The following is a 17445-nucleotide window of genomic DNA, read 5'->3' as shown; positions in this document are numbered from 1 at the left end:
TAGATATTATATATCTTTATATAATAGATAACATTAAGGCCCCTTTCACACGGGTTGTCTGATCGGGTCAGTTTTTCAGGCAGACCTGATCAGACCCTCCAGTCTCAGCGGTGACATGTCCGCTGACATCCGCCACTATCCGATCCAATCCTGTCTGCAAAATACAGACAGATGGTGGTCCTATTTTCCATCCATCTGGCAGATCGGATTGGATATGATCTGATGAAAACAGACAGACGGTCTGTTTTCACCTGATTTCCCCATAGAGGAGAGCGGGACTGGGTCCATCTCTGCTCTGCACAGTGAGTGGAGACAGACCTGTCATCTGCCTGCTCATTGGGTATCAGCGGGTATCGGCAAAGCTATCCCCCACTGAGCAGGCATAATCTGTACAACGGAGGCGCCTGTTCACACAGGGGTCTAAAAATTAAGCAGAAAAAGCTTGGTTGCACACTAACCCAAAGCAGCCAATAAAAGAACAGATGGTGGCAGTATAGTCACCCTAAAAAAGTTATTGGATACAATTAATTAATGCACATATCATATTAGTTTCTTTCTTATATCTAAAGACTCTATCTCCCACCTGTGAAATGTTTTAGTTTCTAAGATTCAAAAGTTGAAAATAATAGTGCAGGTACTTTATTATCATGTATGCAAGGTCAAGGCACAAGGGAAAATAATCTGTATTCATTGTACTTGTATGATTTTAAATAAAAAGAACTTACTAGTTTGCATCTACTGTGTGTTATAAAATTTTAGGCTCGGTTTACATATATTAGTGAATTGAAAGCCTGATTCACGTAATCTGTGAATCAGACCGGCTTTCAATTGGGCCGGTTTTCACATGTCCAGGGCGCTCACGGTCCATTTCTAAAATGGGTCCTGTGGGATTATGGGTCTGGTTTAGGTGCAAATTCAAGTACAAATTTGCACCTGAACCGGTGAACAAAACCACATCGGACTGCAAACCGCAGCCGGACATGTCTGAACCCAGCTTTAAGGTTCAGTTCACATACAGTATCTCACATTTTTGTAAATATTTTATTATATCTTTTCATGTGACAACACTAAAGAAATGACACATTGCTACAATGTAAAGTAGTGAGTGTACAGCTTGTATAACAGTGTAGATTTGCTGTTCCCTCACAATAACTCAACACACTGGCAACAAAAGTGAGTACACCCTTAAGTGAAAATGTCCAAATTAGGCACAAAGTGTCAATGTTTTCTGTGGCCACCATTATTTTCCAGCACTGCCCTAACCCTCTTGGCCATGGAGTTCACAAGGGCTTCACAGGTTCCCACTGGAGTCCTCTTGCACTTCTCCATGATGACATCACAGAGCTGGTGGATGTTAGAGACCTTGCGCTCCTCCACCTTCTGTTTGAGGATGCCCCACAGATGCTCAATAGGGTTTAGGTCTGGAGACATGCTTGGCTAGTACATCACCTTTACCCTCCACTTCTTTAGCAAGGCAAATGATCGTCTTGGAGGTGTGTTTGGGGTTGTTATCATGTGGGAATGCTACCCTGCGGCCCAGTCTTCAAAGTGAGGGGATCATTCTCTGCTTCAGTATGTCACAGTACATGTTTGCATTCATGATTCCCTCAATGAAATGTAGCTCCCTAGTGTCGGGAGCACTCATGCAGCCCCAGACCATGACACTCCCACCACCATGCTTGACTGTAGGCATGATACACTTGTCTTTGTACTCTTCACCTGCTTGACACCATCGGAACCAAATAAGTTTATCTTGGTCTCATCAGACCACAGGACATGGTTCCAGTTATCCATGTCCTTAGTCTGCTTGTCTTCAGCTAACTGTTTGCAGGCTTTCTTTTGCATCATCTTTAGAAGAGGCTTCCTTCTGGGACAACAACCGTGCAGACCAATTTGATGCAGTGTGCAGCGTATGGTCTGAGCACTGACAGGCTGACCCCCCCACCCCTTCAACCTCTGCAGCAATGCCGGCAGCACTCATACGTTTATTTCCCAAAGACAACCTCTGGATATGATGCTGAACACGTGCACTCAACTTCTTTGGTCAACCACAACGAGGCCTGTTCTGAGTGGAACCTGTCCTGTTAATGCTGCAGCTCAGTTTCAGGGTCTTGGCAATCTTCTTATAGCCTAGGCCATCTTTATGTAGAGCAACAATTCTTTTTTTCAGATCCTCAGAGAGTTCTTTGCTATGAGGTGCCATGTTGAACTTCCAGTGACCAGTATGAGAGAGTGAGAGTGATAACATCAAATTTAACACACCTGCTCCCCATTCACACCTGAGACCTTGTAATACTAAGGAATGACACACATGACACCGGGGAGTGGAAATGGCTAATTGGGCCCAATTTGGACATTTTCACTAAGGGGTGTACTACTTTTGTTGCCAGCGGTTTAGACATTAACGGCTGTGTGTTGAGTTATTTTGAGTGGACAGCAAATTTACATTGTTATACAAGCTGTACACTCACTACTTTACTTTACATTGTAGCAAAGTGTAATTTCTTCAGTGTTGTCAAATGAAAAGATATAATTAAATATTTACAAAAATGTGAGGGGTGTACGGTTAGTTTTTATTGCTATCAGTGTCTCCACTGGGACTTTTGTGAGATACTGTACAGTGGGGATCGAAAGTTTGGGCACCCCAGGTAAAAATGTGTATTAATGTGCATAACGAAGCCAAGGAAAGATGGAAGAATCTCCAAATGGCATCAAATTACAGATTAGACATTCTTATAATATGTCAAAAAAAGTTAGATTTTATTTCCATCATTTACACTTTCAAAATTACAGAAAACAGTGCATGCTATAAATTCTGCAGGGTGCCCAAACTTTTGCAGATGCAATTTTTTTGTTTTCTGTAATTTTGAAAGTGTAAATGATGGAAATAAAATCGAACTTTTTTTGACATATTATAAGAATGTCTAATCTGTAATTTGATGTCATTTGGAGATTTTTCCATCTTTCCTTGGCTTCGTTATGCACATTAATACACATTTTTACCTGGGGTGCCCAAACTTTCGATCCCCACTGTATATGCAAATTGGATGCGTTTTGAATGATTTGATGTGAAATAACATTGATTTCCATTGAAGCTGTTCAAATATATGTGGTGCATCTGCAGTGCAACTATAAAGAGTCCTGTGTGTTTTCTGAGCACTGCTGTGCCGTTCAGGTGTGAATTCTGGGTTCATTGAGTTCTATGGGAACGCTACTGAAGTGCACAAGTGTTCAGTTGTGTTCGGGATTCAGTTCAGGATTCTGTTCAGGATTTCAGCATGGATTGCTCTCCTACTACAGGAGTCTACACCCTTTATCTACTATGTATTGGCCAGCACTGAAAATGCAGCTTTGACAAATATCAGGTCCTGAGGCTTGAAAATTTGCATCAGAACTGCATCAAAAATTCACCTGAACCCATGAACGAATGCTTTTTTATTATTTTATTATTTTTTTTATTTTTAATTTTATTATTTGCAGTGAGAACAGATATACAATTTGCACCGGACATGTGTGAACCCAGCCTAAAGCTACCCTGCATACTAAATATTGCCTGACATACAGAGACTAGGTTTTCACAGAACTTTGTATCAGAAGGCTAAATATGTGCTATACGCATTTGGAAAGGCCTGCTAAATCTCCCTGCAATCACTCAGATTAAAATGAAGGACTTTAGCACAGATCCTGGTTAGCATGTCACCGACTGAACTTTATTCATGAAGTAGTGGTTTACTTCTGTGGACAATTGTACTGTATCTTTTTTTCTAACCCTCACTATTATCCTATCATAGGAAGTCCGAGGTCTTCAGGAGGAGTGCAGTCAAGGAGAGAGTCAATATCATTACATAAACTTAATAAAAAAGGTTAGAAAGTGTCTGCTTGTTAAAATTAATTTCTGTGATTATGGACACATGTAGTTACCCTATATTATTTATTAGATTGCTGAAGTACAGATACAACGGGCAGCCGATGAGATGAAGGCCTATGTCTCTCCAGATGCTCAGGAAAGGAAGAAAGCTCTCAGGTTTGTTTAATTAACCCTCTTCATATTTTGGTTTTAGATACATAAATGAATGGAGCATCATATACATGGTTGTGCTATTAATGTGCATTTGATACTGTTTTCCCTAACATGTTTAAATTGAACCTTATACTTTAATAGTGTAAAGATTTACTGTGATCAGATCCCTTTGTACATTAATAATGATAGCCTGGGATTTGTTCTATAGCGAAAAACCCTAAACAGGTTGTAATATAAATTCTTAAGTTAGAAATAAAGGAGCCATCATTTACAGTAGGATTCATTTATATATATATTTTTTTAGCTGTAATATATTTTCCTCTGGATAAATGCATTTTTCTGCATTGGAAGTCATTTATGTAAATGTACCAGCACAAAGACTATTCTCAATAAAAACACTAATCCAAGAACATTACTTTTTAGGTCTTTTAGACCTCATTAGCAAGAGAATAATGGTTTAGCATATGGGTATGTAGAAAAAGTCTAATAACTCTTTAATTAAAATTATATATTTTACAAAAAGACCTGAATTGTAATTTAAAAAAAATAAGTGCTCTCAAAGTATGTACGGTAATGTTATGCACATCATGGCCTAATTGGTTCAAGTAGAAAGATAACGGAGGGGTTTAACGGGGTCTGTGGAATCTACATGATGCAGCTGAACATAGACTGAGGGAACAAGTCATGAGAAGGTGCTACTGAAACATAGAACCCACCCTACCTTTATATCTGACTGCACAAAAGAACAATGCGATAATGCAACAATATGTAGTATTAACCTCTTCTAAACAAGTACTGGTGAATAAGGTTCATATACTGTACATCAATCCAAATAAATTCCCATATATTTTTAACAAGCTTTACTTGGTCGTTTCCAAGTTAAATTGATTACTTTAAAGGGACAGTTTACCCAAAAGTGATATTTATTTGTGGAGCCTGATGGATTAAGTTAGCCCCAGACCTTTTAGATGTCTCCACCAAGAAGATCTCCCTATCACAATTGAGTGATTGGGATTTCCCCTCAATCTTTGTGTGTTCCAACTGCTCCAAGCACAGAGAAATACACCATTAGAGTCCCTGGGAGATGTATGAAATCATCAGGTGGTTTAAGTCTTCAGCTTCTACGAAAAACCAGAGAAGTTCAGTTGTGAGTGCACTGGCTATTTAAACTACGGAGCGTAGCTATAGACGTATTTTTTATTTTGTGTCTCATTTTCGAATCATTTTTAGTCTCAATTCACGTGTATGTTAAAGTTTCACTTAAGACCACATAAAAGACAATTTCATATACCGGTAGTTATCAAGATTAAAATTGATCTAATTTCTAATGTGACTTCAAATTTTCCATTATAAAAATGCATCCATCATGTGAGCACTGACAGACTGTGAACTGTGTATTTTGGTATCTAAATTTAGAACATTTTTGAATCTATGAGGCATTCTTTCCGCGGTCAGAATTATAAATAGTAATACAAGAAATCTAAATAATACCACAACAGATTGTCCGAACTACTTGTTCCACAGTCATATTATACAACATAGATCTTCCTAGTTTTGCTATATATAGTGGCTAAAGATGTGAAGGGGTTGTGGATATAATGGATAGTATATGGCATGATTTACAATTGTAAATAAAACGAAGAATTCATATGGGAAACATGAATGGGGCAGTGGCCGGAAACCTCGATCTCTGTACCAAAATACTGTGTAACTCAAGTGTAATAAGTACAGAAAGTGGAAACATTGCCATTAGCAACCTGTACAATTCCAGTTGCCATTGTAATGATGCGTATTATCAAGAAGTCTAAAGTCTGATGGTTTGAAGTGTTGGCCAGCACTGTGTTTGTCATTCCAAGTTTTAAACATTTAGCTCACTGTGTATTTCATATTATTTTAATGGTTTTTGAAAAATAAGTACACTTTCTGTGATCCTCCTACCCAACATCCTTGACCTACAGTTAAAGTGGTATTAAACCCAAAAGCAAAACATGTATTATATTTACCAGTTATTAGATGTGGTGGCTGCATTAAATTTATTTTTAAGGCTTTCTTTATTTTATTTTCACCCAGTGTTCTAGCCAGTAAGTCTGTTGTTTTTCAACAGAGCAATCTATCGTGCAGATGTAGCAGTTAGAGGGTTGAGATAAACCATTTAACACTGATGGGTGCTTACAGTGATCAGCTTTTATTTATTTATGCAAAACCTTTATCCCAAAAGGAACAAACTGTTGCTGTAACTGCTTATAAAGTGTTAGCTGCACTTTGGTTTCAGTTTGTTAGTATATCTAAATCTGCTAGTACATCCAACACTCGCCTCCCTCAGACTGACAGTGCTGCTGTCCAAAGGCATACATCCAAAATGTAGGCACCCTAATACAAGACGTGTTACTGGCCAGATCAGTAGGTGAAAACATGGGAAAGAAGCCTAAAAAATACAATTAATGCAGCCACCATATTTAGTGAATGGTAAGCTGCTGTATATAACCTTTTTGGTTTTGGGTTTAATACCCCTTTAGCCCATCCTCTATCACCCTGAATGCATGCTTAACTTGATCTTAGAGCCATGGCATGCTGCAATGTTGACAGCCCCGAAATCTCCCTACTACTGGCCATGCTTGCACAGTAAATCGTGTCAGAATTTTTAGACTAACAAAGACTTGGGGGCACACCCTAAAAAATGCATTTCATTAAAGATGGTGCTGCTATAAGACCATACAAACAGAACAAAAGATTACAGCACACACATACAAAAATTACATTTAAACTGTGCAAGGCTATTTAAAGCACCTGAACAAATTAAGCAAATAAGCAAAAATATGGGGATTTGGTCACACCATATGGCCATACAGTGCTTAAGCCCACTACTGTGTCAAAGTACCCTATTATCAGTGGGTCCTACACTATTCATAGAATGAAAGATCCTGCTTCTCAACCATGGGAGAAATACACTCCTCTTTATGGGAGAACTAAAAGGACTTCTCCTATAACTCAGGTGGACACTAATTAGAGGTAATGGTGAGGGGATGGGGTGCTCCAGCCCAAGGGATCTGGTCAGGACCCATATAACAGACAAACAAAGACTTGGAAGTTAGGAGGAATCCTTTTAGTCCAACTTCAGTACAACCAGCCTGCCCATAGATATATCGGAATTCAGCCAGTTTCTGCTGAACCGGCCGAATTTTGATCTGTCTATGGCTGCCTTAAAGTGTTTGTTAACCCAAAATAAATACAGATCCTGGTCCCTTAAAGCAGATTACACAGCACAGTGCTTGTGCTGTGTAATCTGCCCCCCTCTAAACTGTAAAAAAAAAAAACCTCCCTGAACCTGCCGCTTCTTGTATTTCCTGTATGCCCTCTCTGCGCTGACCTCGAAAATCAGGGCTGCTGAGCCCTGACCACTGTGGTCAGAGTGCATCCCTGCATCATACGCTGCTATCCCCTCTGCTCTCATCCTCCCCCTCACCCCCTCATTCCAGTCTGTCAGCTCCCTCTCTGTGTCTATCTACGCCCCCACCCGCCGCTATATTTAAAAAAAAAAAAAAAAACTTAAAATTTTCACTGCCAGCCCCTGCCATAGCACACTATATAAGTTTAAAAAAAAACAATTGCCGATTTTGAGCTGTCTTCAGGCTGGTCACGTGACTCGCGGCCGCTTTACAGCTATGAGACAGAGCTTCTGCGGGAGAAGATGAGCAGCCACGTGATCTCCCCAGGTGACGTCAGGGGGAGATCACAGCCCCTCCCGCAGAAGCCACCCATCGGAGCTGTAAAGTGGCCACGAGTAATGTGACCGGCCTGAAGACAGCTCAAATTCGATATTTAGAATGCTCGTTTTTTAAAACAACTTACATAGTGTGCTATGCCAGCCTCTAATAGAGAGGCTGGCAGTGACTTATAAAAACGGGTTAACAAACACTTTAAGGGTTAATACATATAGCTACAAACGTAACCAGAAAAAAGGCATATTTACTTGCTTGGTATTGACTGGTGGTAGAAGTGAGTGAATTACAAGGCTGGCCAGCCTTCTAACCACCTCCTGCCCACGCTATAGCCAAAAAAAATTTACAGCCCAGGCCTTAATTGCCGGGAGGGCATCCATGTATGTCCTCCCACGCATGAGCTGCCTGTCAATGAGACTTGGCTGATCACAGATTGGAGTAAGGGGCCAATCCTGGCCCCTTACCACATGATCAGCTGTCAGCCAATGACAGCTGATCACGTGATGTAAACAGGGGATCTGCACATTTGTTAAAAAAAAAAAAACAGAAGATCTGTAATCAGCTATAATCGACTATTTTTTTCCTCCCCTTCCTGTCCCTGGGCAGCTACGACACTCCTCCACTGTAACTCCAATGTTCACTCCATTAAAAATTAAACCTTGAGATGCATACAGACCTTTTACCCTACGTGCCTATTAGTTCAGTTTTTCATCCAGGCATTGCTGTAGGGGTGTTCTCTTTAACAGTCAGTGTAGAGTTGATCCATATACAGCAGGGGTAGGCAACCCCCGGCACGCAAAGCCTCTTTTGCCAGCACCCGACTCCCTCCACAACAGCAGAGCAGTGCAGGGAGGTGTCAGTGAGATGATAATGCATTCCAATCTCACAATTCCCCATGCTGCACTTGTACTGAGGGGGAGGCACTGTGCCCCCACACATTGTAAACAATAGGAAACATTAATTGGTTAACTAACTTTGTTGTAGCTGCGATCATCAGCTCTTGTGATGAGGAAGAGATTGGGTGCAGTTCTGCTAGGGGAGCAGTCCCTGTTTCCAGGAGGAGGAGGACTGTGATTGGCCACTGCCAAAGCCAGTCACAGTCCTGCAAGCGCTACCCACCATCTGGAGGAAGATGACTCGCTTGGTTGCCATTACCAATCTCAGAAAGAAGGGATTTAACTGTGATTGAGAAAACCCCAATCAAGTGACAGTTTGTGGAATTACTGTTGAGCTTCTGGGAACTTTCTTGAAAAAAATAAATTATATATGTGTGTGTGTTTGTGTGTATGTGTCACTTACTACTGACTACAGCCCTGCATCATCTACTACTACCAACCTCTACATCACCTACTCCCAATCTCTGAACTCTGCGTCACTTACACCTGACCCCTGAACTTTGCGTCACTTAACCCCTGCACTCTGTGTCCCTTTAAGCCACAGCCAGTATTCAGCGCAATGAAAATTGCACCCAGTTTTGCTGTGGTGCACAGCACCACACTTTTTCTCAACTGCGGGGGCTCGATCTTGCATACAGGCCGACTGCTTTCAGAAAATGCCCCTGACCTGAACTCATCATTGCGCATCCATTCCAGATCCTTGTATGTGACATCACATACAAGCATGTGGGCTGGATGCGAGAGGTGGATCAGCGGGGATGAGTGTGCCAGGACAGGTAGATGTGTCTCATCTTTGCTTCCTTGCACCACTCTGCGTATCACGCATATCATAGATGAGAAGAGGGTAGAGCGGTGGGGCAGATGAGCAGGGGGGGGTTTAGCCGTGGGACTGAAGAACAGGAGGGTACGGTGGTGGAAGAGATGAGAAGGGGGTTCGGTGGTGGGACAGAAGAGCAAAGGGGTTACAGTGAGGGGGCAGATGAGCAGGGGGTTACAGCGGTAGGACAGAGTAGCAGGGGGGGATCAGTGATGGACCAGATGAGAAGGGGGTTATAGTGGTGGTACAGATGAGAAGGGGGTTACACTGGTGGGGCAGAAGAGCAGGGGGGTACAGGGGTGGGGCAGTTGTCCAGGGGGTTACAGTGATGGAAAAGCTAAGCAGGGGGGGTTCAGTGTTAGAGCAGATGTGAAAGGGAGGTGCATTAGTGGGACAGATGAGCAGAGGGTTACAGTGGTGGGGCAGAAGAGCAGGGGGAACAGTGGAGGGGCAGAAGAGCAGGGGAACAGTGCTGGGGCAGAAGAGAAAGTGGGTTACACTGGTGGGGCAGATGAGTTCAGTGTTAGGACAGGTGAGAAGGTGGTTCAGCGGTGAGACAGAAGAGCATGGGGGTACAGCGGTGAAGCAGATGTGCAGGGAGATACAGTGGTGGGGCAGATGAGAAAGGGGGTACATTGTTGGTTCAGATGAGCAGGAGGTTTACAGTGGTGGGACAGAAGAGCAGGGTGGTACAGTGGTGGGGCAATGTGCAGGGGGTTACAGTGGTGGGACAGATTTGCAGGGGGTACAGAGGTGGGGCAGATGTGCAGGGTAGTACAGTGAGGGGACAGATTTGCAGGGGGTAAAGTGATCTGAGGTGTGAAAGTGCAGGAATTGGAGCTGATCTGAGGACTGGAGGTACAGGAATTGGGGCCGATCTAAGGCATGAGAGTGCAGGATGTTAATTAGTCACTATTACTCAAGTAGTTTACAGCATTTACTTTATAAAAAATCCTTTTCATAATTGAGAGTGTGAAGTTAACATTTTTTTGTTAAAAAATCGGCACGCTCAATTTCTTTGAAAACATTTTTCAGCACACTGTGCTCAAAAGGTTACCTTGGACACATGGCTCATATGCAGATATAGAGTCTGCATATGAGCCATGTGTTATGTTTGCTTATTGTGATTAGGAAAATATGGATGGAGGTGGGGGTTGCCCAGGCAAATAGTGCCATTAGATGAGGATCTAGGATCCGGCCATCCACCTACACCGTTCCCTCCAGTCGACATCACAAAGTCATGCTTTAACAACTCTTTGCTTGTGATTGCAACTAATGGGGTGTACCACGGTCGGACTTTTTGGCTACAAAAGTCCGACAGCCTGTCCGACAGACTTTCGACGGACTTTTGGCGGACTTTAAACGGACTTTCTAATGACCGGACTTGCCTACACACGATCACACAAGTCCGACAGATTCGTACGTGATGACGTACACCGGACTAAAATAAGGAAGTTGATAGCCAGTAGCCAATAGCTGTCCTAGCATTGTTTTTTGTCCGTCGGACTAGCATAAAGACGAGCGGATTTCTGGGTCCGGCGGAGTTACGACGTAAAGATTTGAAGCAAGTTCCAAATCTAAAGTCCGTCAGATTTGCGACTGGAAAAGTCAGCTGAAAGTCCGGGGAAGCCCACACACGATCGGATTGTCCACCGGATTTGGTCCGTCGGCGTTCATCTGACTTTTGTAGCCGAAAAAGTCCGACCGTCTGTACGCCCCATTACACTTGTTTTAATTTATGATTATCAATAAATCTTACCACTATACTATGCTCTGCCTGGCACCCCCCTTCCCCCTCTTTTTTTTCTGTTTGTGGCTAAATGGTGCCATTAATCTTTTAATTATTACTTTATTTATGTTTAAAAAAAACACACATCCGCTGGAACTATATGCACTACAGTGGTTTTAGTAAACTTATCTTTTCCAGACTGATTTTAAAATTTGAGTGTCCCTTTTGCCTTGCACCAGCGATGGCTGACCCCCACATGGACTGGAATGACACTGACACACCTGAACAGCTTCAGTGAGCTTTATTTAAGGCAGAAAAAACCCTGAAAAAAGGGATGAGGCTAACAAAAGCAATGTCAAACAGTTTATAGCACAACACACTTGGCATTAAGATGGCTTATCTATGAGCTCTGACTACAAGCAAGCCACTCTGTCATCTTCTGTTCCACTGGCCAGTGAAATGTTAAGTCAGTCCTTCTGGTGTTGAGGTTCATACTCTGATGGAGTGATCACCCCTCCCCTCTGAGAGAATTTTACTTCCAAAGACCCAGCAAACATGCAGACAAAATGGCCAAAGGCCTCTCACCACAGATGCATTCCTTGGTCCCTGACAGTCTCACAATGACAAGTGAAAGGTCCTGCCCCTCTGACCAGTGGTTCCCTCTAAAGCTGGCAACATTTCAAGGCTGTCCCCACTCATCCCTACTCAAAGGATTTGGAAACCGCCAAAGTCTCTCACAAAATCAGGAATGTTCAGCAGCCCACAGTAGTTAATATGCAGCATCGGGAAATATTGGACACAGCAACCACAGTGAGCTGGGCTTAACCTGTGTTTGATAGCCAATTATACACCCTCTATCTCCTTGAGCTGCCCTAGGCTGGAAGGAGCTAAAAAAAAAAAAAGTTCTTGTAGCCAAAAGAGAGCACGGCTGGGGGGATGTTAAAGGGGCCCCGCCTGGCGCTATATCCAGTTCAGTGTTAGAAAGTATCTCATCAAAAAAGGAAACACCTATTGCAGATTATGTGCCAGTCACCCAAGCAGGGTTCTTTTAAATAACCTTTACCATTGCTTTTTTACACACTGATAATACAACCTCTGTTGTTGCATCATGGGTAATGAAAAAAACATTGCGGAACAACTTCACAGATGCCTATATCCCTGTTCCCAATCTCATTATTAAAAATTAGGACAAGCAGGGAAAAAATGTTGGCTGTGTATTTATTAATTCCTAAATGATTTATTCTGTATAGTAGAATGAACCATGAAGTGATATTAAATGTGTTAACTAGGCAGCCAGTCAGAAGAAAACTAAAATTAATATTTACATAAAACTATCCTGAGTACTGTAAACAACCTTAGCCACTGGTATAAAATTGGCAGGCAGCTTAACAGCCCTGCTAATAACAGTTAAAATACTGTTAATATTTTCATCTGCAGAATAGTTTTAAGCACCTAGCCTTATAATATTACCCAACTACACGTTTTGCATTGTGTATGTGTATATGTGTATGTGTATATATATATATATATATATATATATATAATATTGGGGCACTGGCTGGATTGTGGGTGGTGTCTGTATCACCTACACACGCTAAGGGACTCCAGAGGTTTGTGATTGATATGGAGAGAACAACATTTTGTTTTATTAGACCTTAAGTTTCTGTTCTGGGTTCTGGAGCCCAAAGGCTTTTTGGAGCTTTGGCTGGGATAGAGCTTCCATTGCTTAGGTCCACATCTTACCTGGTAGCCAGATCCCGTGAATTAGTCTCAGTAGTCCAGAGGCTTTTCCATGTGTAAGCTGATTGATGCTCAGTTATTATTATTATTATTATTATTATTATTATTCAGGATTTATATAGCGCCAACAGTTTACGCAGCGCTTTACAATATAAAAGGGAGACAATACAGTTATAATACAATACAATACAATAGGATTAAGAGGGCCCTGCTCAGAAGAGCTTACAATCTAATAGGGTGGGGCAGGTGGTACAAAAGGTTGTAACTGTGGGGAATGAGCTGGTGGAAGTGGTAGGAGATTAGTTGGAGACGTGATAGGCTTTCCTGAAGAGATGAGTTTTCAGGGATTGCCTGAAGGTAGCAAGAGTAGGGGATAGCCGGATAGATGGAGGTAGCGAGTTCCAGAGAATGGGAGAGGCTCTGGAGAAATCCTGGAGACGAGCATGGGAGGAGGAGATGAGAGAGCTTGAAAGCAGGAGGTCTTGAGAAGAGCGGAGAGGTCGATTTGGGTGATATTTGGAGACAAGATTAGTGATGTAGCTTGGGGCAGAGTTGTGAATGGCTTTGTATGTTGTGGTTAGAATTTTGAATTTAATTCGCTGGGTGATTGGGAGCCAGTGTAGGGATTGTAGTAGAGGGTTGGCAGACACTGAGCGGTTGGTAAGGTGGATAAGTCTGGCAGCAGCATTCATGATAGACTGAAGAGGGGATAGCCTATGGAGCGGTAGGCCAATGAGAAGGGATTTGCAATAGTCAAGGCGAGAGATAACAAGGGAGTGAATGAGGAGCTTGGTGGTTTCATTTGTTAAAAAAGGGCGAATTTTAGAGATGTTACGGAGGGGAATTCTACAAACTTTTGACAGCGATTGGATTTGAGGCTGAAATGACAAGTCAGAATCTAGGATTACACCTAGTACCCTGGCGTGAGGGGAGGGTCTGATGGTTGCATTGTTGATTTTGATGGAAAAGTCATGGAGGGGGGCACGGGCGGGGGGGAATATTAATAGCTCAGTTTTAGAGAGATTTAGTTTAAGGAAGTGGTGCGACATCCATGCTGATATGTCAGTTAGTAAGTTAGTAATGCGAGAGGAGACTGAAGGAGTGAGGTGAGGAGTAGACAGATAGATTTGGGTGTCATCAGCGTATAAGTGGTATTGGAAGCCATGGGCAGTTATTAGGTGACCAAGGGAGGAGGTGTAGATAGAGAAGAGAAGGGGTCCAAGAACCGAGCCTTGGGGGACCCCCACAGAAAGGGGCAATGGAGAGGAGGAGACAGAGTTGTAGGTGACACTGAAGGAGCGCTGTGATAAATAGCCAGAGAACCAGGATAGAGCAGAATCTCGGAGGCCAAGGGAATGTAGTTTATTGAGAAGGAGCGGGTGGTCAACAGTATCAAAGGCCGCAGAGAGGTTAAGTAGTAGGAGTATGGAGTACTGGCTGTTGGTTTTAGCAGTTAGTAAATCGTTAGTGAGTTTTAGTAAGGTAGTTTCCGTGGAGTGCTGCGAGCGAAAGCCAGACTGTAAGGGGTCAAGAAGGTTATTTTCATTGAGGTAGGAGCTAAGACGGTTGTAGACTAAACGTTCTAGAAGTTTAGAGGTGAATGGGAGTAGTGAGATGGGTCTTAAGTTGTTCAGGTCAGTAGGGTCCAGTGAGGGCTTTTTAAGAATGGGAGTGATCTGTGCATGTTTTAGAGGGGAGGGGAAAATGCCACTAGAAAGGGAGAGATTGAAGATGTGGGTGAGGGAGCATAGGATAGAAGAAGAGGGTGACCGTAGTAGTTGTGAGGGAACAGGATCCAAGGGACAATTGGTTAGGTGGGCATCCGAGAAAATTTTTGTAACCTCTTCCGTAGTAGCCAATTCAAAAGAGGAGAGGGTTGAATGTGCTGCTGGGCAAGGTATGATGGGTGGGGAAGACGTACGCACAGTGGAGATGTCCTCACGAATTGCATCGATCTTGTCTTTGAAGTGATTGGCAATCTCTTGGGCAGTGAGTGAGTTAGTGGGTAGAGGGGGTGGTGGACGAAGCAGAGAGTTAAAGGTTGAGAAGAGCCGACGGGGACTGGATGACAAGGAATTAATAAGAGAGACAAAGTAGGCTTGTTTGGCAGCATGGAGGCATGAATTTATGTATTTTAGAAGGGCAGATTTATATAGGGTGAAGTCTTGCAGGCATTTGGTTTTACGCCACAGTCGTTCAAGAGCACGGCAATGTCTCTTGAGATTTCTAGTGTTGTCAGTTTGCCAGGGTTGTAACGGTCGGGGCCTAATTCTGCGTGTGGTTAGAGGAGCAAGTGCATCTAGTGATGATGAGAGTGAACTGTTGTAGACAGAAGTGGCCAGGTCAGGACAGGACAGGGGAGAGATTATGTCATAAAGGTTGTCAGTAGCAGAATAGAGAAGAGAAGGGTTAAAGTGGCGAAGGTTTCTACAAGTAATTGTTTGCTGCTTGGAGGGATAGGTGGTTGGAGGCAAGGATACAGTGAAAGTAATGAGGTTGTGATCAGATAGAGGAAAGGGGGTGTTGGTGAGGTTGCCAGGGTTGCAGAGATGGGAGAATACAAGGTCAAGGGTATTACCATTGGAGTGAGTGGAAGTATGTGTCCATTGGGTTAGGTCAAAAGATGAGGTTAAGTTGAGAAGTTTAGCTGTAGTTGGGCTGTTGACATTGACAGGAATGTTAAAGTCACCAAGAATAATGGTGGGTATTCCAGAGGAGAGAAAGTAGGGTAGCCAGGCAGCAAAGTCATCAATGAAGCGCGATACCGGTCCTGGAGGCCTATAAATTGCTGCAATCCTCAGAGAAATGGGAGAAAACAGACAAATACAGTGCATCTCGAAAGAAGAGAGGGATAGAGAGGGAGGGACAGTAAGGACTTGGAAGGTGCTTTGTGGGGACAGAAGGAAGCCAACTCCACCTCCTTTCTGTCTGCTGGGTCTGGAGGAGTTCTCCTCTTCTCTCTGCTGTGTGAGCCTACTGCTGGGTGGAAAGGCTGACTGCTAACAGAACACCAAAAAGAGGACAACCTGTTAGTGAGAAACTAATCTGAATTTGGTTAGTAGTTTGAGCGAGCAGATGTTTTGTAATGTTGACTTGACATAGTGGCAAATGTGTTGTACTGGGCTGTGATTTTTCCCATTTTGGAGCCCGGGGTTAAAAACCCTGTAATCAGTTCTGAAAATGTGTCTGAAATGAATTAATGTTGCTGTTTTTAACTTGAATAGGTGGTTGATAATTATACATCAAAAGTACCTGACAACTTTTCCCTAATGCCCTGCACACACGTTCAGACATTGATCAGACATTCCGACAACAAAATCCATGGATTTTTTCCGACGGATGTTTGCTCAAACTTGTCTTGCATACACACGGTCACACAAAGTTGTTGGAAAATCCGATCGTTCTGAACGCGGTGATGTAAAACACGTACGTTGGGACTATAAACGGGGCAGTAGCCAATAGCTTTCGTCTCTTAATTTATTCTGAGCATGCAAGGCACTTTCTGCGTCGGATTTGTGTACACATGATCGGAATTTCCGACAACAGATTTTGTTGTCGGAAAATTTTATAGCAAGCTCTCAAACTTTGTGTGTCGGAAATCACACATTTTCCATCGGAAAATCCTATCGTGTGTACAGGGCATATTAGTTATGGTTGGGGAGTCAGATGAAACTTTCCTTTAGTGCCAGAAATAACAGAAATATAGGTGACCAGAGAAGATTTTGGGAGCACACAGTTGTGGGATCCCAATTTGACAAATGCATGAAATAATGTAAAAGTACTAAACAAGGGTAACCTAAGAACCAGAATTTTCACCTTCTTGCTGTATCATGTAAAGAAGGAACATAAGCAAGGATGCTGTTTGATTTTGCCCATTCTGAGGTATTGTGTGGTCATTTAGAGATTGAAAAACAATAATTGTCTATAATTGAGGTCCATTTTGCGAGGGTTGTATGAATCATGTCAGGCCACTGCCGAAGTTGGCCAGAGGGGAACCTTCACATTCTGGTAGTCCTTGACTATGCCAATCATTATCCAATACCAGTCCCTTTTAGACAGTGGAAGAAGATATTAGAGAGAGGACACCTAGTGTCGGTCTCGTCTGCACAGAAGGTTTCATTTTTGATGCTGGTTCACAGGACATACTATACACCAAAGAGAATGTTTGAGTTTGGATGGAGAGTAGATGCTGGGTGCCCTAGATGTCAGGGCACGGGGGACTTGTTGAATATGATATGGAGGTGCCCTAAGCTGTTCCAATATTGGCCAGAGATCCTTAAAACCATAAATACGATATACAATACTAGACTGGAGATGGATACCAGACTCTGTATCTTGGGGTTGGGGGAGGGAATAGATGGAATAGCTGGCGTAACTAAAGCAGTGCTGAGGTGTCTTTTCCAAGCAAGAAAATTAATAGCACAAAGATGGCAAGCAAAAAAAAAACCCCATCAGTAAGAGACTGGGTCAGCATAGTAACAGAGATGATATGGAGGGAGAAAACAGTGTATACGAGGAGAAGA

The 17445-nt window shown here is 42.7% G+C and overlaps 1 protein-coding gene across 2 annotated transcripts in view; it reads left to right on the top strand.

Moving 5' to 3' along the window:
• The window catches only part of IFT81 (intraflagellar transport 81), a 230339-nt gene that overhangs the window by 188727 nt on the left and 24167 nt on the right, over positions 1 to 17445 (top strand). For both annotated transcript variants that reach the window (XM_073626490.1, XM_073626501.1), the window contains 2 exons: positions 3792 to 3863; positions 3939 to 4024. In XM_073626490.1, the coding sequence (XP_073482591.1) occupies positions 3792 to 3863; positions 3939 to 4024 (158 nt within the window). The remainder of the gene's footprint in view (positions 1 to 3791; positions 3864 to 3938; positions 4025 to 17445) is intronic.

The sequence above is a fragment of the Aquarana catesbeiana genome, linkage group LG01 (assembly GCF_042186555.1).
Source record: "Aquarana catesbeiana isolate 2022-GZ linkage group LG01, ASM4218655v1, whole genome shotgun sequence".
Taxonomy (NCBI): Eukaryota; Metazoa; Chordata; class Amphibia; order Anura; family Ranidae; genus Aquarana; species Aquarana catesbeiana.
Note: the sequence above shows the minus strand (reverse complement) of the source record. Positions and strands in the feature narration are given on the sequence as shown.